The 24,022-nt window shown below is 37.3% G+C and overlaps 2 protein-coding genes across 2 annotated transcripts in view; one reads left to right on the forward strand and one right to left on the reverse strand.

Annotated features, from left to right (window-relative positions):
- The window catches only part of LOC116711050 (zinc finger E-box-binding homeobox 2), a 39,906-nt gene extending 36,471 nt beyond the window's left edge, over positions 1-3,435 (forward strand). Inside the window, exon 8 of the mRNA XM_032550423.1 lies at positions 1,285-3,435. Within this exon, the coding sequence (XP_032406314.1) occupies positions 1,285-1,898 (614 nt within the window). The 3' untranslated portion in view covers positions 1,899-3,435. The remainder of the gene's footprint in view (positions 1-1,284) is intronic.
- A 2,465-nt stretch (positions 3,436-5,900) lies between these two features.
- The window catches only part of arhgap9 (Rho GTPase activating protein 9), a 58,225-nt gene continuing 40,103 nt past the window's right edge, over positions 5,901-24,022 (reverse strand). Inside the window, 8 exon segments of the mRNA XM_032549952.1 lie at positions 5,901-7,843; positions 10,231-10,336; positions 16,336-16,470; positions 17,236-17,289; positions 17,767-17,844; positions 19,537-19,635; positions 22,053-22,172; positions 22,533-22,638. Of these exon segments, the coding sequence (XP_032405843.1) occupies positions 7,657-7,843; positions 10,231-10,336; positions 16,336-16,470; positions 17,236-17,289; positions 17,767-17,844; positions 19,537-19,635; positions 22,053-22,172; positions 22,533-22,638 (885 nt within the window). The 3' untranslated portion in view covers positions 5,901-7,656.

Here is a 24,022-nt window from a genome sequence, read left to right on the forward strand (position 1 = left end):
AAGTAAGAAAACAGCTGCCAGGTGTTGTTATTTAATAAACTTGGTCATCATTAAGCATGTCCTACTCTTTAAAAGCAGGAAATTTGGCACTTTGCTGGTCTGGAGCATCTTGGTTCAAAATTTTATCCCAAATCATGTCATGTTCAGAGAAATTAGAAAAAAAACAATATCTCTATTTTAACCTCACATGTTAGATATTAAAATTAATAGAAGTACAATTACCAAAAAAAAAGAATGAAAAAAATTATCTTGTTTGGAGAAGGAATTTTGGAATCTTCAAAAATATATATGACAGTATAAATCAGATATGCAAATTTGCATCTAATTTTACCGTAAGAAATCTTAAAAAAAGTGTTTTGAGCAGACCAGACCTTCTTCCTTCCACAAAATACCACTGGTATGATTATATGGGCCACTTTTAAAAACACAAAAATTCATACCAAACCACATCCACCCATGTTGTACCGCTCAGTGGAAACGCGGCCTAAGTAAACATGTTAAGCAAAAACCAAAGTCATATCAGCACAAACTCTCTATACCAACTATTAAGCATAGTGGTGGATGGGTGATGATTTGGGCTTGTTGCACAATCCTGCAGTCATTGAGTTGATCATGAACTCCTCTGAGATAAAGTTTAAAGCTTCTGTCTAATCTCCAACAGAATGGTTGAAAATCTTTATCTACAGTTATCACAAGTAGAAATTTTGTTTTAGGGTATAGTTTGTTTTTTTATGTGATTGTAGGTAAAATTTCATATCTGCTTTAGATTATTACAATACTTATTTAAAATTGCAGAAAGAACTGTTTTACATTTTCGGAACTTTGCTCTGTTAATTGTTAACAAAGAAGAGAAATACTTGACTAAATCTGCAGCCTCACCAAACAGCTGTTTAGTTTAATAAAACAAAACCAAAATAGAAAAGGCAGCATTGTTTGCAGGTGCTTTTACTTCTAATGTCCAAGAATAGCCAAGATATATTTAATTTATTTCTAAACAGTTGTATGCATCATAAGCCAGCTCATAACCCATGCATGAAACCACAAGTGGGTAGAGAGCTTAAGTATGTGTTTATGCTTTATGTAACAGCCTGACTGGCAAATAGTCCAAAGTTTGATGTTACACCAATGTCAGCAGAGATGTCACAAATTGTTTCAGAAAGTGTTTTTCACTAAAAACTACTTTATGTGTTAAAAAAAACTAAAGGTTCAGCCCTTTATCTGTTTTGAAAAAGTTAATGCACCCATTCTTTTTTAAACAGAGGCAACTTCTTTGTGTTGTTTCAGGCAAACGTCCTCATGAGTGCAAGATCTGCAACAAGGCCTTCAAACACAAGCACCACCTGATCGAGCACAGCCGGCTGCACTCTGGAGAGAAACCCTACCAATGTGACAAGTGCGGCAAACGCTTCTCCCACTCAGGCTCTTACTCCCAGCACATGAACCACCGCTACGCGTACTGCAGCAAAGACCAGGATCTGGACCAGGACCATGAGGACATGCCTCTCACCCCGGGAGCTGGCAGCAGTCTGGTAGGCAGCCTAGGTGAAGACAAATCTCTGTCTGCAGACGACCCACACATGGCCCACTCCTTCCTCAGCGACTCCAGCCTGGACGGAGCTGCGGACCCTCTGAAAGAGGGGGAGGAAGAGGAGGAAAGAGTTAGGAAAATACATGAAGGTCTGTTGGAAGAAGCAGAGGAGCTGGAAAGTAGCCCCAATGAAGGGTCGCCCACCGGGGAGAGTGAATTGCAAAATAAGCTTATTAACTGTGAAACAGGAAATCATATTAACGACACAGAGAACCAAATGTGGGACAGAGACACCGAGGACCAGAATGGAGGCTTGGATAAATGTGAAATGAACATGGATTTAACAGAATTACCTAGAATATTAATTTAACATGACCTTAACAAGCTTTAAGACTTTTAATTTTATATATTCCTACATAGAGTGTTTTTCTTGTTTTTCATGACAGAATGCACAAAACACCAATGATTTTGTGGCCTTAAATGGATGAAGCCATGCCAGTTATATTTGTGTCAATGCAAATGACAGTATTTTATCATGTTCAATAGACTTCAGTTACTTACAGTGTTATTCCAATTGTGTTTTTTTGTTTGTTTGTTTTTTTTTTAACCCAAATGGGTTAACTGAACTAAAGTTACGTCACATATTCGGATGTGGCATTACATAAATCTTCAATGCTTGCTGCTCCCTTTTGCACATTAAGTAATACTCGTACATACTTGTTTTTAACTTTAAAACAAAGGTTTTCTGTCTTTAACAGTTATGTTGGTGTTCATTTAATGTCTGACCAAAGCTTGAAAAAATAATTTCTGCTCTTAATAAGTGCACAAAACATTTTCTATCTTCTGCTATTTTATGTGAGATCCCACATTTTTGTTGTGACATATAGTGTTTGCTTCAATCAAATTGTGTGATTATATATACTGAAGCTGACTACCTTGTTTGCTGTGAAATCCCAAAAAAAAATAACTTATTGCCAGGTGAACAACGGTTCTCCGTGGCCTCAGTCAGTCATCTGTTAAATGTTATAAACATGCAGCAAAAAAGAGGAACAACTGGAAGGTAGCTGTTTATTCATGCTTCAAACAAAAAGCAGTGGCCTGCACCTTTGTAAGCATTTGCCTTACTGGGAAGACAGTCATTTCTGCATCTTTGCATAAGATGTTAACGGGGGCAAAAGATAAACATAGTGTCCGGGGGTTTTTCCCCTTCAGGCATCAGATACCTTTTGGAACGTTTTACCGTTTGTTTGATTATCACAAATTCATCAGGTCCAAAGACATCTGCAATTTCTTGTAATAATTTGCATGCGCTCCGGCCTATTTTTGCAGTAACAGAGCATTAACCTGTCAAACACTTAAGCTTTTTGACGAGGTGTGGCAAGAGGGTCAAGATTCAGGGCGCATAGATCAGTTTTAAACTTCCTCTTTCTGACTGCGGTGTAGTCAACGTGAAAAGTGCCTCAGATGTACTCAGACAACTGTGAGTAATCCGAAAAAGCCTTCGTACGATGAGACTTTGCAGACAGTGGTGCATGAGGTGTGACTAAGCTTGCAGCGCTCATGCATACTGCGTGCCAAAGATACTTCTTGTTAATATATGTGTGTGCGTACTTATCACCAAAGACATGCATATGTGACACACCAACTGCTATGCTATCCTTGCATAGTTCCTCACCTGTTATCTTGTAGCAAAAGAACAGGCAAATACAAGTTTCACATTCACTCAGTTGCTGCACACCTTTCTATGGGTTTCTTTGTAAAAGGTATTTTTTTCACATTCATGCAAGTTTTATATAAACTTTTTATATGTATATATTTTCATTTTTGTAACAGAAATATACAGAATTTGTCTTGAAATTCTTGTGTTTCATTTATTTTTCTAATTAAAAATGACAGTTTTTGCACAATTTGTCCTGATTTGTGATTTCAGATCCAGATGTTATAGAGGGAGAAGATCTTAAAAGCATAAATTAGACTTTTACAACTTTTCCCCCTTTAAATTCTATTCAGGAGTGGAGCCCTTGTCTGAAATTGAGGTAACTGTAAAAAAGCAACAGATAATGCAGGTCAAAATCAAAGTCTGTAGCTTAAATTTAATTTTATAAAATGAATATTTATAAGGTGATATATCCTGTGAGGTGCAGAAAGTCAGGAGAATTGTCTGAGAGGAAGCACCATAGAGTTAACACACTGACATCCTGTCAAGTGATTTAAGAACATTCTTAGGTGCGTTGAGTCTTTTTGTGATTTGCCATAGTGACTGCTCATGACAGAAACTGTAATTTCGGACAGGGCATTGTTACAGTGATGTGCACAGGCATGCATTAGCATGCTTCTTCCAAAAGCTGTGCCACCAAAATACTTGATGGTTTTACAAAACACACTTTGCACCACATAATCAGTTCATGCATTACTATGATGTTGCTGTCAAAACCTTGCCTGTGTGTAGTTCATTACACTTAAATAATTTTTTTGTACCTAACAAGTCATCTCTATTTAATGTCATACATATGAGAGATGAAAGTCGAAATGGTGATATACAGTCAAGTTACAGCTGCAGTCAAACATTCTCTCCTTTATTTGGCTAAGACACTAAAAAACAGTGATGCCTGAAGCTACATATTGTGGCCAAACATGCAGGAGGATTATTTAGAGAGGCTGATGCTTACTGATTAATTGTCTACTGAATTTGCATTAATCTTTTGACAACAGCAGATTTTTTTTTGTACTGATGGACACATAAAAAAGTAAAAACTGCTGAAATAGAAATAATTTTCTTACTTGATGGGACTTTATCTTCACCAGATAAATCTGTAGTCTGGTCTTTACCCGTCTACGTCATCTGAAGCAATAGTGATGATAGCATGACTCTTTTTTGGGTTGCCAATAAGCTGCCACATATCCATGAAATATATTCCTATTAAAAAGAAAGTTTTTTAATAAAGGAAACATTTACTATATAAAGCACAATCAAAATTCATAAGACGCTGTTCTGATGACACATCATATCCCTATATGGCACCCACTTCCTCAAAAGAGTTTTTGTGGTCAAAAAGTTATTATAACATTAATTATCTGATTTGTAAAGTGATAGAAAGGCTAATTATGATTTATTTATATTTTAACATGGTAGGTTTCATACCTTTCAAATATATTTTCCCTTTAAAAGACAAAGTTGATATAAATTTTGTTTATTTTTAAAGTTACGTCACTGAATAATCTGAAAAATCTATGAAATAGTCCTCAAAACACCAATAAAATCAAATGCTTTTTCAGTTTTCAAAACAACTCTGACATTTGTATGAGACAGGCTGAAGCTGAGCTGTGACCTCAGCCCAGTCAGTTTCCCATCACTGAAAGCAGTAAACCATCAGCGATCACCAGGGAGTTCTTACTTGCATTGTGTTTTGTGGCTCTGTCTATTTGCATGATGATTCAGCAATGGTGACTAAATTTCTCTTGTAAACCTGTGTGTGGTATCTTTTGATATTTGATATGCTGAGTTTTAGGTTAATGACAGGTTAAAGGAGAAAACAAATAAACTGTAGCATCGTCTTGCTGCAATGGGTGACGTGGATCAGATGCACTTACTTTATGCATCACCAGGGTTTAGTGAACTGTACAAGTACAATCCTTTTATTTGCAGCACTTTTCTGGTGGAAAAATTCCAGTTGTATGAGCAACATGCAGTCTGAATGAGCACAAGTTTAAGTTTCATTTCTCAGCAACATCTGTGAAATACAGGTGAAAGTCAGTGGGGTTTGGCAAGCCCTTCCTGACATTTAATTTATGCTTACTTTACTGGTATGAGTCTTTAAAAGGCATAAAGATAGACTAAAGACATCGATCCCTCTCAGTTACAGTTCAATTCTGTTATGATAATTTTAATCTACTACAGGCCAGTGAGCACCATGTCTTCATTCAGATTTAGTGAAAATTAAATTAGTTTGGAGAGACATTCGGTTAAAAAAACATGTAACATATGTAAACATTTCACAGCCCTCTGATTTACCCCTTTCCACAACTTTTCTAAATATTCCAGACCAAAAAACATTTTGTTTTAGTGATACAAAAATCAAATTAACTGCCCACAGATGCAAAAAAGAAGGGTTCAAACAAGTGTCTAAATTGGGTAGTAAGCAAATTTCTCCAGATGTCTGCAAAGCGGCTGCTGCTTTATTCGCATGTATTGATCCACAAGACGTATTTTGGTGTTGCATAGTTTTAGAGGTATGAATTTCAGGGATAATATTATAAAAATCTAATTTTACCAAATAAAGTGTTTATTAGAAAGAAACCGTGTTTGGTGTATTTTTAGTGGGTGATTAGTAACTTATTTTCCTCTAAAGTGAAATAAAAAACATGACAGAGCTCATTTTGCAGCGGTTTCATACCACAACGCTTTATTAACAGAAAGGAGCCCCCTGTCTGACAGTTTGGAACAAGAACAAAACATACAGCAGAAATCATTCATGAAATATTGAATACATCAGTGTTGTTAGGCGGGCACATTTCTCTTAGACTATAAACTGAATGCAAACCTCTAATATAATGTAAGGAGCCTCTGGTGCAGTGCCGTCAAAATTTATGAAAAAAAAAACCCTAATTGAAGGGCGTGCATATAAACTCTGATATAAACCGTGCACACATCATATGGATAAAATAAACAACAGCGGTTTGTCTGTTTAAGATGAAAATATTTAAGCCAATCAAATTTAAGGACATCTTTGGGAGTTAACAGGCATGAAGCTACGACAACTCCTCATCAGTCAAACGCAGTTTTAGTCTCTTTCAATCAACTCACCAGACTTCAAATGATACAAACACACAAATGAAGAAACACTTTTAATAAAAACTTAACCCACTCCCTCCCCTGCAGTGCCTCCTTTCGGCTCTTTTTCGTCTTCTGCCAAACCCACAGTCAATATAAAATTACCCAAGCCACAGAGCGAGAGGGTTTGAGGGGGAAAATCCACATTTTTAAAACATATGCATTTCCAGTTCCCCTTTTGTTCTGTTATTAAAAGCAGCATTCGCACCAATCACAGGGGACAACTCTGCCTGCCGAGTCTCCAAGGCCCACATACCTCCACACGCCTCCGCTATCTCTGCACGCAAACCAGCCACTTGCAACAAACAACCTTACACAGGACATCCTGAGTGAATCTCAGACAACGCATCCAATTTGCTCATTTTTATTGGAAGAGAGCTGATAATTAGGATGGAGAAACATGAACAAAATTCTCTCATTCTTATTATTCAACTAGTACAGAAAGTTCAGGTTACACACTCTATATAAAGTGTTTCTAAGGGATAGACAGAAATGTAGCTATTTACATTTAACTTAATACGAGGAGTTTGTACTAATAAAATAGATTTATATTTGTACAAGAAAAGCTCTGAAGGTTCACACTAAAAATACTAAAAAGGAACATTTATGGCCCAATTGGCACATTCATCCATTCACTGAAAATTACACTTTAATCTTTAGAAACACTTTCAAAACTATTCCAAATTCTCCTTCTAAGCAATACACAGATTAATCTTCATGCAAATGCACTTTTTTCCAGTACGCAGTAAATCCACGCCAGTGCTGTGGGTGGGGTCTTGTCTGTCCGTTCTGCAAGACTAACCGGTGCTTTTCACAGTGAGATGGTTCTGCTAAGTTCTGTTTCAGAGCAACGTTAAGACACGTCCCTCCTTATGTTGCCTGATGATTTTCTTGCTGGAGGAGATTTATCAGTTTTATGGGTTTTTTTGTTCGCCCCGATCGAGTCTGAAACATCAACTAGAAGCGACTAGGAGGCGTCTGTTCCAGCACTGCGCTGCCCTGGGGCTGGGCTCCACATCTGCGCTCAAAGGCACAAGCATTGCAGCTAAAATTGGCTTGTTTTACTATTATTGTTTTAACATGGCTTTTTATGGAGGCCAGATGTCATGATTAGCAGCTTTCTGTCCTGGTTCTTTGTACCCCACAATTATCTTTTGATGTGAAATCCATTTTACACCATATGAGTCTACAGGTCATTGCTGCAATGCTTCTGCTTCAGTCTCATTTAGGGGGTTGGGGAAGGAGTCCGTGGGGGGTGAAGACGGCTGTGCTGCCGCCACCTCCTGGCCTGAAAAGATCAGGAGAGGCCTCTTGTTCCGAAGATGTGGTCAAACTCGCTCAGGATTAGCTCCACTGCCTGGTTCTGGTAAATCATGTTCACTGCCATGTTGCCATTATCACACTCTGGGCGCATCAGGGTCGGCCCGAACACAATGCCGATGTTCTGGGTGGTCATTCTGTTGGTGTCGGACTGTTCCAGCACTCTGCAGAAAATATAAAAGTTAAAAATGCGTATACATTTGTTGAATATGCACCACCTTTAGTAATAAACCTAAAAGGAAAATGGTTGAAATTGTTCTGGAAGGAGAATGTAAAATTGATCCACCATGTGAAGAGGCAGTCTAAGACAATTAATCACTTTTACTCAATCTGAAATAAAGAATCAAGCTTAATTTATCCACAACATTTAAACTTTCTTTAAGGTTTATTGGTTTACCTTGGCTGTCAGAAACCTGTTTCAGTAAAATACATTTTCAAATGGAAATGTTTTCTTTATTGGGCAAATCCAGAACGATTAATGAATTGGACAAGAAAAGATTACTAAACACAAAAGGAAGAATAGTTTAAAGACATGCTTTTCAGATTATCTGCAGCACACAGTACTTTATACCTTCAAATCTGGACTTCCCTAGACTCATTTCTAACACTTGCAACTTAGTTATTACTTAATTTACATTCAGCTCTGAAATATCTCTTTAGCAAATATTACCTTTAGTAGCCTGCTAATTTTCTATTTATTCCTTGCTCTCCATGTGTCTCATTTTGTTCTCCATTTATGAGGCTAAGGGTATCTTTACCTGACAAACTAACTACCTATCAATTACCACTTATTCACATATCATGTAGTCCTTTTTTTATTACATGTTTACTTTTCACTTAACTACTAATTCTCTCATCACTGATGACATTTGATTTAATTATTTCTGAATTGCTTAATTTACTATTTCCACTTATTCAACTCTTACTTTCTACTTCCAATCCAAACAAACAAAAATCAGCAAGATGTTGGAGCAAGAAGAAAATGATTTAAACATTCAAGCCAGAAGAGACACTATAACATGAGCAGAAGAGATGGTCAAGAAATTATGGTGGAGTAAGAAATTAAAAACTATCAACCAGTTTAATAAAAATTGGTCCAATATGTTCTCTGCAACTACTTAGTTTAGTCACATCCTGCCTGTCTGTAACAGTGACACAGACCAAGTTTTATGAGCAATGAATTCTGAAATTCTGATCATTCCACAGGCTTGAAAGTATCTGTCTTCCAACTGGACTTTTCTTGTTTTGCTGATTCCTGACATTTCAAAGAGGGCCACCATGAAGCTGACATTTGAGGCTTTGAGTCAAATGTCTGAGCTACTCTAGAAAGAAGTGCCATAAAATTGGAATCTCATTTCTGTCCCTTAATGAAGATGAGCTGAAAGGACAGACTAGCTTCTCATTAGCCCTGCATAGAAACAGGGCTAATGTCCAAAAATCTGGAACACAAACAATATTCCAAGCCGGTTCAGATCTATTTCTATTTTTGTTCTGCTAATCAGATGTTACCAAGTTAAGATGGCTCTTAGGGTTGCAAACTAATGACTTTTGCACTTTAGATGTGTTCTTAAAACACCTACGTTAGTGTGTTTGACTGTGTGGTACTAGCAGGGGACTCAGGAATGGGTTAAAGCCACAGCATGAGGCATTCTTCTAAAAATGCCATTCCCACCAAGCCACAGAAGAAGCCAGCAATTGCTCAAAACTTCCACATTAAAAAGAGACGAGGAAAAAAAAAGGAGAGTATAGGGAAGAGGGGAAAAAAAAGACATGAGCGAGGAAGAGGGTGAAGAGAGAGAAAAGAGAGCGAGGTTCCAGTGGTGGCGGCGGTGGTGTTGGTATGCCTTCCAGCAGACGAACCACAAGGCTCCCATGGGACCTTCGAGGCAAAAACGAGAAGAAGGGAGAAGAATGAGGGAGAGAAGGAAGAAAACGATGAGGCGAGGGAAGGAAGAATGAAAAGAGTGACAAGGAAAGAAAGGAAGTGGGGAAAAAAGGAGATAGAGAGACAGAGGTGGGGGGTGATTGAGCAGGGAGATAATAAATGAAAACCAGAGAGAGGAATGACATGAGAGGGAAAATGAGGGAAAGACACAGACAAATTCATGGGGTCCACCACACCCTGGCACAAACATGAGCTTCAGAACACGAACCCCTGAAGTGGAAGAAAAAAAGCCATAGGCGGTAAAAAACACACATTTTATGTAGTGCAAAAGGAACTGGCTCGCAGAACATCATACACCATTCATCTCCCGCCAGCCTTTTCATCTTCACAGTAACCCAAACTTAACAACAGCGTGATCCTGGTACACTTCAGGCACTGCGGCCAAAAGAATCGCTGACAGGGAATATGAAGGGACACGCAGGAAAACTACTCCCTCTTGTGGTCAGATTCAAGGGGAAAAGAGTTGGAGAAATTATATCAGTCAGCTGTCAGGGTGCTTGATGAAATTCCTTTAAAAATTACAACAAACAGAAAAGACTAAAACCCAGAGGTGCACACAAACACATCAGGTTCAATGAATTAAATCTCATTTTAAACCCGTCTTACCGTCTGAGATGCCGGCACATAAACTCCAGGGTGTCATGGTTTGGGGGGGGCATGTTAAGCACCAGACACTTCAGCCGATCCACTTTGTCCATGTGGTCCGTCATCTCTGCAACACAGGGCAGAAGATAGATCATGTTAAAATAATTATCACCCATGTGTGTTGCAATTCTGCACTTTAACAGGATCCAAAACCTAATTTACATATTCACTGATTAACTCTGCAAGAAGCCGCTGTTTCATCTGATACAGCAGTATGCTGTTATCACGTATCACCACAGCGGTGTGACAAACAAAATAGAAAAGTGCTGACTGTAATAGGAACAGATAAAACAGCATGAGTTATGAATATTTATTTTACCTTAATATGATTTTTTTTTTTTTTTGTAGGGTGTGATATTCACACGCGAGATTATCTGCTACAAAAAAAAGTCAAGAATAGACTGATATTGAGTCTTATCAGGCAAGTTAGGCAAATCAAATAGATTAAATGAAAAAACATGTTTTTCATTTAAAAAGCATGTTTTGTCTTGTCGGAAAAATGTCATATCTGATTCATAGCAACATGCTAAATAATAAATGAAATGATAGGAATTATTTTACTGCAGAGTTGTCATGCATCACCTTCATGTCGAGAGTTAGAACAGCATTAGAAAATTCCATAAATTCTAATTAATTTAGCCATGCCATTTTATTTTGGGACAGTTTTTGATATGTATCCTGTCGCTGTGCAGAGTTATATGCCAGATGATAATACTTCTTCAGTAACTCTTAATTAAAAAGCCTTCATAATGAGCAAGAGTCCTGATGTGAGTTAAATGAAGTATCTTACTACTCAGATTTTACATTCTCTTCTCTGGTTCCCTGTTTTATCTAGGATGTAGTTTTAAATTTGTCTTTCAATAAATAATCATTTAAAGTTCTGAATCTTGCTTCATCTTATTTTAGAGATCTGGAGGTTCTATATGTTCCCAGCAGAGCAATTCGCTTTCAGACTGAATGTTTGCTAGTAATTCCTACAGTTTCAGCTATCAGGCTGACGGATCTCTAGGAGCCAAACACCCTGCCCACGTTTAAGACCAGCTTCAAGCTTTTCCTCATGGAATATCAATCAATCAATCATCAGTCATCAATCATCAATCAAGTGTATTTGCATCAGCACTGCAGTTCAAAGTGCTTTACATCATAAAACATAAAAACCCCCATAAACACATCAGATAGTTGAAAGCTGTCAAAACCACAAAACCAATAATAGACGTTACATTTTGTCAAGTGCCATCATTAAAAATACCAATATGCATCAAATATGTTGGTCAAAGTTTAATTCATTATGGTTCAAAAGCAAACAGGTGGGTTTTTAACCTTGATTTAAAGTAACTCAGTGTTTCAGCTGTTTGCAGTTTTCTAGCAGTAATAACTGAAGGTGTGTGCTGACTCTAGATCGTTCCACTTTAGGTTCAAAGATAATAACTTCAGTTTTGTTTCAGTTCAACTGGAGAAAGTTTTGGCACATCCACACATTTATCTGTTCTACGCATCTACAGTATTCAGTGATTGGATGGGTTCAGAGTCACCTAGTGACATCTCAATGTAGAGATTGTGTCAGATTACTTATGGTAGCTAAACTTATTGCCTGTTCTAACCTGAGTGGGAACTGAGTGGGAGCTAGTGGGAACATATAGATATTGAATAAGAGGGGTCCCAGGATGGAGCCCACATATGACTTCTGACTGCTTCAATGAGAAGTTACTAATAGAAACAAAGAAATCCCTGTTCTTTATTAGATTTGAACCAATTGGGTTCTGGATCACAAAATCCTACATAACTCTAATTTCAATATGGTCGACAGAGCCAAATGCTGTGCTGAGGTCCAACAGAACCAGCATTGTGGTTCTTCCACAGTCTATATTTATGTGGATATCCTTGTGGATGTCATTAAAGGTTATAGTTGGAGAGGTTTAAGTTGCTCTGAGCTATCTCTGCCATTATGGTGTTGCTGGACAACCACTGACCGTTCTTCTTCACTCTGCTCTCCATTAATGCATGTTTTATCATTTCTGTTGCCATTCACTTGGTGTTCTCTTTATTTCTCTCACTCATACAAAGTACTCCTGGCCATATGTTTTGTTTATGTCTCATTTTTCCCCTCTAAATGTTCTGCTGGATGAGGTAGTTGGCCTTTTGATACAGGCTCTGATTTTACTGGAAGTTTCTGCAAGTTAAAAGGGAGCCATTTCTTTTAACTGTCAACTAATTAATGAGGGATTGCAGTAAAATATCATCTGTTTTTTTTTTTTTGTTTGTTTTAAGATAAACAGTGTTTCAAGTGGGATTTTCTCTCTCTGACCAATGCATTTACACATACAGTAGATATGTTGATTATTGATTGACTTGCTCTGCTTTCTGATTTTCTAAAGCAAGATTAGCTGAATTCTTGAAGAAGGTGTGTTTCAACAGTTTAATAGCTACCTAAAAATGACCAACCACTTTGACGACTTTTCGTCTGGTTTCCATGCTCACCACAGTACTGAGACTGCCCTTGTAAAAGTGTTCAATGACATCCACATAAATACAGAGTGTGGTAGAACCACAGTGCTGCTCTATTGGACCTCAGCAGAGCATTAGACACTGTTGATCATGCCATATGATTGAAATACATTGAAGATATGCTGTTGTTGTATCAACTTTCCAAATCTCTCAGATGTTCTGGTCTAAGTCTGCTCTGCATTTCCATAACCAGAACCAAATATGTAGAAGCAGCATCAGCTTTTATACTCCACTAATCTGGAACAACCTTCAAGAAATCTGCAGAAATGTTGAAATACCGAGTTCTTTCAAATCAATGCTAACAACCTATTCTTTAAAGCTGCCTTTGATTAGTAATAACTGATACAATAATTCATACTTGTCTGGATTGTACATTTTTATTACTTCTCTCTATTTTGAGAATGTGATGAAATGTTTCTTTTTTGTTTGTTTATTTTGTTATGTTTTTATCACACAATAAACACTTTGATCTGCCTTATTGACTAAATGAACTATACAAATAAACTTGACTTGACTAAAAAGACCAAAGTTCCTCTGGAGTTGCTACAAAATTCAATTGCAAGAGAGCTGATGAGGAGCAGAAAGCAAGCTCACATGACTACAATTTTAAAGTCTCTTCAAATTGAAGATTTCATCTCAGTTCATCTTCTTATGGTTAAACTATTTTTACTGTTTTTGTTTCTGTTGCGCTACATCCATCTGCCTCTCCATTCTAGCTGTAAACAATTATTGTCTTATTCACTGACAGGCATTTGTTGGTTTGACTGTTTATTGTTTAAATGTCCTTCATTTTTAACTACTGTAAAGCTATTTGTGCTACATTTGATTGTAAGAAAACCGAATCTCACTGTTATTTTTATTATAAGTGGATTTAACTGAACGATATTTAACTAACTTTTATTCGAATTTGGTCAAATTGTTCTGAGACTGTTGATGTGGAATGGTGCTCAATCAATAAGCCAAGCTGAATTATGTAGATTTATGGCTTGTTTTTGTTAAGAATGGAGTCGACTGAGAAGTTCTACAGAAGTGGAAAGGAGGGGCAGATTTAAACAAATGTATTGAATTTCAACCGTATTATGTTGTCTCTAAAAGAGAAAAATGAAACTGCGAACATTTAAAAATAATTAAAAACATTACTGTTTTTAAAGTCCACCCTCTACAAAAGAAACATAGCTCAGTTTTTGACAGTATATAATTATAACTCTCTGGGTCTTGGAATTGATGTAGAAGAACTGTTTTGATCCTGTCCTTTTAGCCTTTAATATATACTTAAAATTAGCTAACTAAAATATATCCCTTTCATTTCTCCATTAATGTCAACAACATCTCCGCATTTCTAAACAAACTCATAAAAATATTTAAGGAGTAAACAAATGCACTGTCTCATATTCAATCAAAGGCAGAACATTCTAGGATCAGACTGGCTGATTCTAAGCAGAGGTAACCCTGACAGCTGTTAACTTCTCCAGGAGTCCAGTAACCATCAAAGCTAGCATTGCACGGCAGGGCTGCAAAGACGGAGACTCTTGTTCAAAAAGAACATCACTGTCCCTCTGCAGTGAGAGATAAGATGGACAACTCAGGAGAGTGCAAAAGACAGGTTTGTGGATGAATGAAACTAAAATAGAACAGCAGAGTCTTAAAGCCTGGACTGAAAACTCTTCAAAGCTGATGAAATTTTATTTCTTTATAGGGGAGACTTTCCAACACTGAAATAGTGACCGATTTTTACAACCAAGACATGGCTTGGCCAAAAACAAAACCTCTTACTGATCCAAATACCATCTTCTACTCTCTGTTTTTCCATCCAATAATACAAACCTCATCACTGATACCAATATAACCAGTACAGGTTGTACTTAAATCATTGACAGTCAAGCACACTCTGTACCATATGTTTACTGCATACTCAAACGAGGTCATAAGGAAGAGTTCAGGAGCGGCAGCATGAATATAACATATTTTTAACCTCATAATTCGATGGTGACAAAGTGAGAAAACACCAGAGTGAACTCTGTCCTGGATTTGACTCAGTAAGAGCAGAACCCTAGTGTTTATTCATTATGAAACGAGCCGAGGACAAACACAAAGAGATTAAATCAAAATATTTTCTGTGCAGGTGGTCTGGTGGTCTATATGTTTCCGAAGTTGATTTTAGAAATCACCCAACACAGATTTAAAATACTAAGAGCAAAAACTAAAACATGTCATACAAAAATGTTGTGAGGTTTCAAACGTTTCAGATCAGTAACAAAGCTAATTGTTTTAATATGCTTAGTAAGGCAATTTTTTCCACTCACATCTGCTGTGAGGCAATTTTATAAGGCAAATAAAAATGCACAGTGCAATGCAAAATTATTTTATTCCCCTGGAACTCAATATTAAATAGAACAAATTGTAAAGTGAAAGTAACCAATAGCTTTCAATTTTTTCATGAGAAAATTTCAAAAATGTGACAAATATCTGCATTCCTCATTCACTTTGATACCCTTAAATAAAATCCAGTGCAGGACTAATTACTTTTCAGTGAATAGTGTCAGCTCTGCATGTAACTTAATCTCAGTACAAGCATGGTTGTTCTGTGAAGACTTCTGAGGTCTGTAGTACAATATTAGTGAGCAAACAGCCTCATAAAGAACAAGGAGCAGAGCAGACAGGTCAGGGATTAAGGAGAAAAAACTCACGGAGCACTGTCTATCATCTGAAAATAGAAGGATTTGGCAAAACTGAAAACCTGTCAAGACATGGCTGTCCACCTAAACTGACAAACCGGTCAAGGAGAGCATTAATCAGAGAAGCAGTCAAGAGGCTCATGATAATTCTGGAGGAGCTGCTGAGATCCACATCTATGGTGGGATGATCTGTCGACAGGAAAGTTATAAGCTATGGATTCCATAAATCTAGTATATTTATGGAAGAGTGGCAAGAAGAAATCCACTGTTAAAAGAAAACCTATAAGAAATATAAAGTCATAAGCCATGTTGGGGAAACAGAAAACATGTGGAAGAAGGCTTCTGATTAGATGAGACCAAAACTGAGCTTTTGGCAAACATGTGAACCCTAAATTTAACACTATGGTGGCAGCATCTTGTTGTGGGGATAGGAAAGCATGATACAGTCAAAGCATTTTCTTGTGTTCACTCAAAAAACTTTCAGATGTTATTGTAACTGAAGATGGTACTACAATATCAGTGGACCTGCATACAAATCCACATCACGACTTTTATATGTAATTTTGGAAAAACAAAAGAAATAAACAAAATAAAAAACTATGTGTCACATTTCTTCCAAGACAAAACTGTGCTCCAATTTGTGCTGGTTTGTCACATAAAATCCACAAAAAATACATTGATGTTTGTTTCTATAACATTACAAAATTTGAAAACCTCAAGGGGTATAAATACTGATTCAAAGCACTGTATTTACATTTCTCTTTGACAGACCGATTAATAATTATTGCCATTTTCCAATGTACTTCCTCTGTGTTCAGTGAAAGACTGAATAAAATGTGCTGTATGATATAACCCATGTGAAAGGGCGCAGAAGGCGGTCACTCACTGACTGTCTCCACGATGTCAGTGAAGAAGCCGTAGGGAACGAGCGGTTCAGGAAGCTCACGAAAGAAAAGTTTCAAAGCTCCCGTGACGACATGGACGTCCTCCCACTCGCTCTCGTCCAAATTCAGCTTCTCCTCTGAGACAAGGAAGAAGATTAAAAGGGAAGGGGGAGGAGAAAAAGAAAAAAAATCAGACAAATGAAGTCAGAGGAAGAAAATGAAAGAGGAAAAAAGAAAGAGTTCAGTTGAACCATATGACGTAAGCAGCGAGTTAATTCACTTCAGGGCTGAGGTGTAACATGAAGGCTGGTAGCTGCAGGAAGAAGATAGGGTGAGAAAAGTAAGAAAAAACACAAAATAAACACCTACGCTTACACAGACACACTCTTCAGACGATGAAGCATACTTCTTTTACAACAAGTCTGACTAATGCTTCTCAAATTGAACCAAACGCTTTGAGGAACAGCAACCTGTACAATTCTGAAGGGAGAAGCATCAGTCAGTAGTACAGCTTCTGACTGATGCTTGTAAAAACTGATGCATGTTAAAAAAAAAAAGACAATTCTCTGCTCTGTCCACTTGGTGGTGCCCATGGACTGTGTGATAACTCTGTACAACCTGCTGCATGTTATTACATCAGAAATCTTGAAGCACAGAGGCCTAAAGGGACACACACATCAAGCAAACAGTATCACAACAACGACAAAAGAGGGGGAAAAAAATGCTATTCTGCTCCCGTCTGCACAGCAGCTCAGCTCTGCTATAGTCAGCTCTCTGGGTGGGCATTGTGGGGACCTTTTCCTCCCAGTGAGGCATTCACATTATACATTGCACAAAACACAAAGCAGGCTGAGTTAGAAAATAAAGCAGGCCGATTTAATTCTCCTTCTGCCTGAGACTACCTTGTACCAGGTCCGCTGGGAACATGAAACGGCCGTCTGTGGTCAGCGCCCGTTCTGCAAAAACCAACAGTTATTCAGACCGATTTCTGCTGCGTCCGCTTTATCAACAACGAGGATGTGAAGTGTACGTCAGGCAGTAACAAATTTCATTCAGGTTAAAAGTCACTTTTATACTTTGGACATTATCTATAATCAACATTTAAAAAAGATTGTAAACAACCTTTAAATTATAGGGATTAACTTATTTTGTACATATCTAAAACGTTTTTCATGTTAGGCTAATTTTGTTTGAAAAGTTATCATTTATTGAAATCATGTTTTTTTACACTTTAGGTTACATTTAAATGGTAAAGACCGAACATTTATGTAATATAACCAGAGTGCACAATTATTGTATTCTTCATAATAACAGCTATATTTTTGAGTAAAAGAGGAAAGTAGAAAACTGAGCATTTAGGCTAAATATCATTGTCACAGAATTAGCAGGAATTGACAGAAGTGCTTTTCCACCCTCCTCTCCATCATCCTCACCGTGGTCCACCAGAAAGCGAAGTTTCTGAATCACAGCCAGGTTTCCCGAGACTCTGTAGATGCCATCAGTGTCCAGTCCTGCAACACATCACACACACACACACACACACACACAAGTTAGACACAAGAGGTAACCTTTTCGTCTGACAATCCTGGCCATGTGAATCAATAAGTAATTGAGCAAATGAAGTGTGCTGTGTCAGTCCTTGAATTTGAGAGAGTGGAGATGAGAGAAGTTTCACTATGTTTTGCAATCCAAAATAGAAATAAAGACATTTTACATGATTGCATGACATTCTCTGACTACCTTGAGCTTCTTCGTAACATTTCACCACCTGTCGTTTAACAATCGCCCTACAAAGTTTAAGCAAAAATGTCTTTTGTAAATCTATAGCCACTAGACAGATCTAAAAAAGAACAGCAAGCTCACATTTGCTACTTGCTGCTATTATAACTGTAAGCTTTTTGTCTACAATTAATTTTCAGTTTGTCTTGTAATCCAACAACTATTTAAATGTGTGACTATGTCATCTGAAAAACTAATTTTACACTGATTCAAACAAAATAGTCTGGAAGCGCTATTTAAAACAAGTAGGAGTTTATATTCATAAATGTTAAGTCACTTCCATCTAATTATGTGCAACGAATGACCATGGTTAAATTTTGAGGAAAAAGTGAAGGAACTAGCAAGCTTGAGAAATCAAACCAGCTGTGAAATATGGGAGAGGCAGCATCATGCTGTGGGGGAGTCTGGATGAGGGAGGAAGTGATGAACTTCACCAAGCCGGTGGCGTCATATAAAAGCAATATCTGTAACACTAAATGAAAGCCTCAAGACATCAGCCATGAATGTAAAACTGGGAACATGGGATCTTCCAAATGGACAATGAACCTATGCCTACAGTCAAATTGCTGACAAAAGAGCCTAAAAACAACAAAGTTAATGTCACCTAAAGAAATGGCCTACAAATCTGAATTGGCTAAACTAGTTCAGAAGGAATGAGAAAACTCAAGCAAATTATTAGATGCTTAATATGTTCTTTTTTCATATTGATTAACTTGTTTTAATCCAGACAGACTCATAATTAGTAGAGTGTGGAAGGTGTGAAGTACTATACTCAAAGTGAAACTAATAGTTTTCCTCCTCATCTGTGACAGTAAATTAAATAAATAAATTAAAGCTAAAGAGAAGAATCTACTTAAGCTTCTTTAACCTTTTGAAGAGGAACTGTAAATAAGGAAATGTAGTTCCTTGTTTATCCAAGCAAATAACTTTTTTTATACCTTTAAGAAATCAGAGGGTATCATGCCTTTGTTATGTCTAGTTTTTTCGCAAGATAAAAAACAATATTTATCTCACTTTGTCGAATAGGTTACATCATAGTCTTAAATGCCTTGAACTCACGATGTTATTCCCTTGACATATTTAATTAATCAAAACCAGGTTTTAGAATCCTAATAGCTTTTTTTTCCTTTTGAGCATGAAATATTCATCGCTGTATTGTTTCAAAACAAGTCAATTTTCTCTCATTTATCTCTCCCAGTCTGGCAGCTGTCATGAGATCTTCTCTGGATCACAACATTGTTGTTTTTGCTCTCCATTGGGCCATCACAACTATTCTAGCAGCTACGGTTTAGAGGATTTATGGCACAAATCTGTAAAAGCAGTGGGCTCAGAGTTGCTGTCAGCTGATGCATAAAACAAATTTCAGGACCTTCCCCCCCCAATGTCCACAGTCAGCTGTGATCACGTGTTTTCAGTGACTGTACCTCTCTTCTCCACAGCCTCTGTGCAAAGTCTGACGAAGCGTGGGACGGTGGTCCTTTCTCTCTCGCAGAGCATCTCCAGGCGGCAGCCAAACACCTGATCTGAGGGGTGAAGACAGATGGACACAAAAAGGCTGTTTTTTTCCATGTTGGTTTAAAAGGTTGTTTTCATCATGTCAGAGCTACAAGATGCAGTTAATCTTCCGAAAACGACGTTCAGTGGGAGAGAAACCCCCTCTCGTTTGAGTCAGTTCCCAGCAGACGTGTTTGCGCTCACACTAGATGATGCAATTCAACTCATGCACTGTACTCCATAAACTATAGAGTAACTTAAATGTGTGGCAAAAATATCCAGCTACAATGGGAGAGTTAAAAAAAAGCATGCAGCTAGTAACAGCCAATAACCTCAAAAGCACATTCTACATTTCTGCCTTCCACTGTAGAAGTCACCCTTCCAATAATCTGAATGTTAATTTTAAATCACTATAAAATTACATTTTCTGACACAAAGAGAGCCTTTGGAATTAAGTCACCATAAAATGAAAAACCAAGACCATATACAGATGATTATGGGTCATCTGGAACTGTAAGAAATGACAGCTTATCAGCTTTGTTGTCAACAAAAATCAGATTATTTTCTTGACAAGAAATATCTTGCCGAGGGGGATATGTTAAACGGATTTGCGACAGCTTACTCGTAACATAAAACAGGATGAAGTAAGCATGTTTATTGTCCCAAAAGGTTCTCTCTAAAGGAAAAGCGGACAGAAATTGTGAAAGTAAAAAAGTGAAGGAATCAGGTCTGAGCAGAGGTCACAGCACGGCCACGGCAGACGGATCTGGTAATCTGGTAATGAGTCACCAGGCAGCCTATCGGGTCAACCATGGATGCTGGAGGCAGCGTCTTGTTACTCAGTTTATAAAATAACTGTTTTAACAAGTTGTTTTATTATTTTTAGCTGCTCTCTTTCAGGTTCAATCAACTTCCCTTCCAACTTCTAAATGTCTAGGGTCAACTTAAAGCATCTTTGTGGTTAGAAAAACAGCAAATATTACCACATCTACCTGAGTCCACAAGTGGACATTATTTCCTGTGGTGAAATGAAGTCACACTGGGCTTGCCACAGAGTTGACAGGATGCTAGTTTGTTCAATCTCTAAACTACTGGCCTCAAACATTTCTCTTGACAAAGGTTCCACACAGAGCAGACTACAACTGAACTGAATTATGAAACTTTTTGTAATCCAAATTTTAGATTTGGGTTGGATGACCTCTCTATGATATGTCTGAATTTTTCTCAATAACATGCTGTGAAAGAAGCTGCAGTCATTATAACTTTAAACCAGTTTGTTTTTAGCACTGAATGATAACTGATTCTGGTTTATTAAAAATGATTTCTGACTATTTATCATCAACTAGTTTTATTATTGTTAGATAAAAAGGACAAGATGTAATCTGTCATGCTTTTTTCCCCCCCAAAAAAGCACACCTTCTGAAAAGCCAAGTGTTCATATAGTTCAAACTCCTTCTTTTGAAAAGATAAATAAGGAAATAAGGAAAAACTATAAAAGAGGTCTTCAATAGAACAGAAAAAAAGGGTTTTAGAGAAAAAATGGTGAATAAGTCTGTATTGATTATGATACTTCATGTATTCAAATATGTTTTTTTGGTCTTATTTGTTTTTAGTGAATCACTGTGATGTGCTTTTTAACATAATCTATCTCCTTTTGGTAAGGAAAAAATTTTGAAAAAAGTGAGATCAGGATGATGTTTCAAAAATAAATACATTTCTTTGCTTTTCAAAAACATCTAATAAATATTTCAATGCTTTATACGGCAAAGATGCAGATTAATCTTTATGTTATTTAAATATAGCTTAAAATCTATAAGTAGATTTACTGACAAGTTATTTCCTACTGCATGTTAAAGTCTTCTTTTAGAGAAAGCTAAGTTGAAGTTGTTTTGCAGTGTAGCTGGCTCTAATGTTTTCACCAGTAGACCTGATGGGACATGCATGTATATCTGTATTTATAGACCAGGCATTATGATATTTCTCTGAAAATTCAAATGTTACTTATTTCATCCAGCATTTAAAAACAAAGCTTAGATGAGGTGCTGAAGTATTTTCCTCCTAAAGCATTTGAATCACGACTTATTAAACAGCTCATAAAGAACATTTTGAATAACATTACTGCCCACTGCAGCTTAAAGAAGGATGAATAAATTATGTTTTGTTACTAGTGTGAAAAAAGTTACTTACTAAACAGATCAGGAGAATTGCATCACAAAATCACCAGGGAATGTGGCATCACTGCAGGATAAATGCTGACACTTCCTGCCTGCCATCATAACTTTAATCTGTTTCACTTAAATCACACAATCTCTTTACATAACTTTAAAAAAAATCTTGTGATTCAGCTTTAAGAATAATGTATTATAATAATACATCATTTTATGATTCTCCATCTATACTTTTCAATAAACATCTTGGTACTTAGATGTTAAGACAGAAATCTTACCTTTAATGAGCCCTTTCTCCTGCAGAGCCTGCAGAGGAGGTCTCTTCAGGATCAGCTTCTTCAACCGGGTCTTCACTCGTTTCCTCTCCGTGTTTTCCAGGTTAGACGCAGAACGAGGGACTATACAGGGAGAAGAAGAGGAGGCAGCAGAGAGGGAAGACAAGGTAGAGGAGGTCAGTGCGGGGCGTTCGGCTGTGGGCCAGGAGAACAGAGGAGGAGGGATGGTGGTGAGAATGAAAAGCGGGAGCGCCGGGCGACGATGGAGGTGAGCAAGGACTGACGGTGGGATTATCTGCCACGGGGGCTGAGCTAAGAAATAGGTGGGCTTGATGGAGGAGATGATGGAAGTCACGATAGAGAGATGCAAGAAGCCTGCATGGAGGTTCAGAGAAAATAGTGATAATGCTGAGAGAGGCTGTGAATCAGAAAGGAGGGGAGGAATGGCAGGAGTGACAGAGGCAACAGGAGGACACGACTTACGAGAATTTCTCCTGTCATCCTCGTCACCGCTGTGGTCCAGCATCTCCACGCTGCCAGCTCGCCTCAGAGAGTACTGGAGGACATTTTCTAACGGATTTTCCCGATCCTGCAGAATGAAGAGGGAGGTTGATATTGAGTAATACTGTACAAGAGTTTTAAACAGATCCCCAATTTATTTATGCATTTCTTTCAAGCTAAAGTAAAAAGAGAAGCTTTCAAAGACGTCCAGAAAGCCCGAAGAACGATTGATGAAGAAATGGTTGGAAAATGAAACATTTTTCTTTTGTTTTTCAAGAACATTGATTTTTCTTTTGGCTTTTTATCATATTAGTCCAAGAACTTCAAAGTATTTTTTTTAGGTTACAGTCCAGCATCCTCTTGTCTAATATCAATGTTCCCCTTGGCAAGGCATTTAACCTCAAGCTCAGTCGATTTAACATTTATTTGCAAATTAAGGCATTGTGAAGAGGAGGCAAAATACATAGTTTGCCAGCTTTTTTACAAGTAAAAATCCAAAAGGGGCATATTTACTGTACCTCCCCTGAATAGATTGATTCAATTCATATCTCCTTTGCACCTCTGGAGTGGGAAATTTCATTCTTCATTGCCATACAACTTAAGTTTAGTCTTATTGGATAGAGTTCCCCAAATCTAACTTAAAAACACACCTGCAATTTGCAAAGTTTAGAGAGGAATGTTAAATATATGTTAAATTAGTTTACAGTCCTGTAAGGAAAGACACAAATCTGATAATGGACACCTGAACTTGTCTGTGGTCTGTTAATAAAAAAGTTGTTTGATCCTCTGGATTTAGAAGATGCTTGGGAGAACAACTAGGCTCATTAGATCTGTCTGCCCAGCTATGAGAGGCATCTTGAGTTCTTTTGAGGAAATAAAATAACCCTGAAGTTAAACATTACTAATAGATGTAGATTTCTTAAAAAAAAAAAAAAAAACATTACACCACAAGAGGAAACTTGATGAAACTAAGTCTGAATCATTTGAAGTTGAGATCAGGCACAGATGATGATCTCATTAACATCATCAATCACTTACAGGCTATGACAGACTTGTTTGTAAGAGGTGCTTTCCTGCTAAGTGCAACCAAGAGTGAAACATGAAGTCAGAAAATAATTTTACAGAATCCCCACTATTTCATGCTTCAGATAATCACCTAGAACACTTCATAAACAAAATACACAAATGATACTTGGAGAATTTTGTGAACACAAGTCAAGAATTGAATATGAGAAGTATTAAAAGATCACAGCAAAGAGATTTTCTCATCATCACATTAGAACTAAAAAACTTTTCCAAGCAAAATCAAAGTAAGAACCCAATAAAAAGAATGTTGACAGAATCCCCCATGGGACATGACAGTTATAATGTTTTCAAGTAGCTTTCTTAGCTGCTTTCCCTGCTGTCTGCCTACAACAAGACAGCCACACATATTATGTTTGTTCTAGCTTGACCAAAATAGTCACAGTCTG

Source organism: Xiphophorus hellerii, chromosome 20 (assembly GCF_003331165.1).
Source record: "Xiphophorus hellerii strain 12219 chromosome 20, Xiphophorus_hellerii-4.1, whole genome shotgun sequence".
Lineage (NCBI taxonomy): Eukaryota > Metazoa > Chordata > Actinopteri > Cyprinodontiformes > Poeciliidae > Xiphophorus > Xiphophorus hellerii.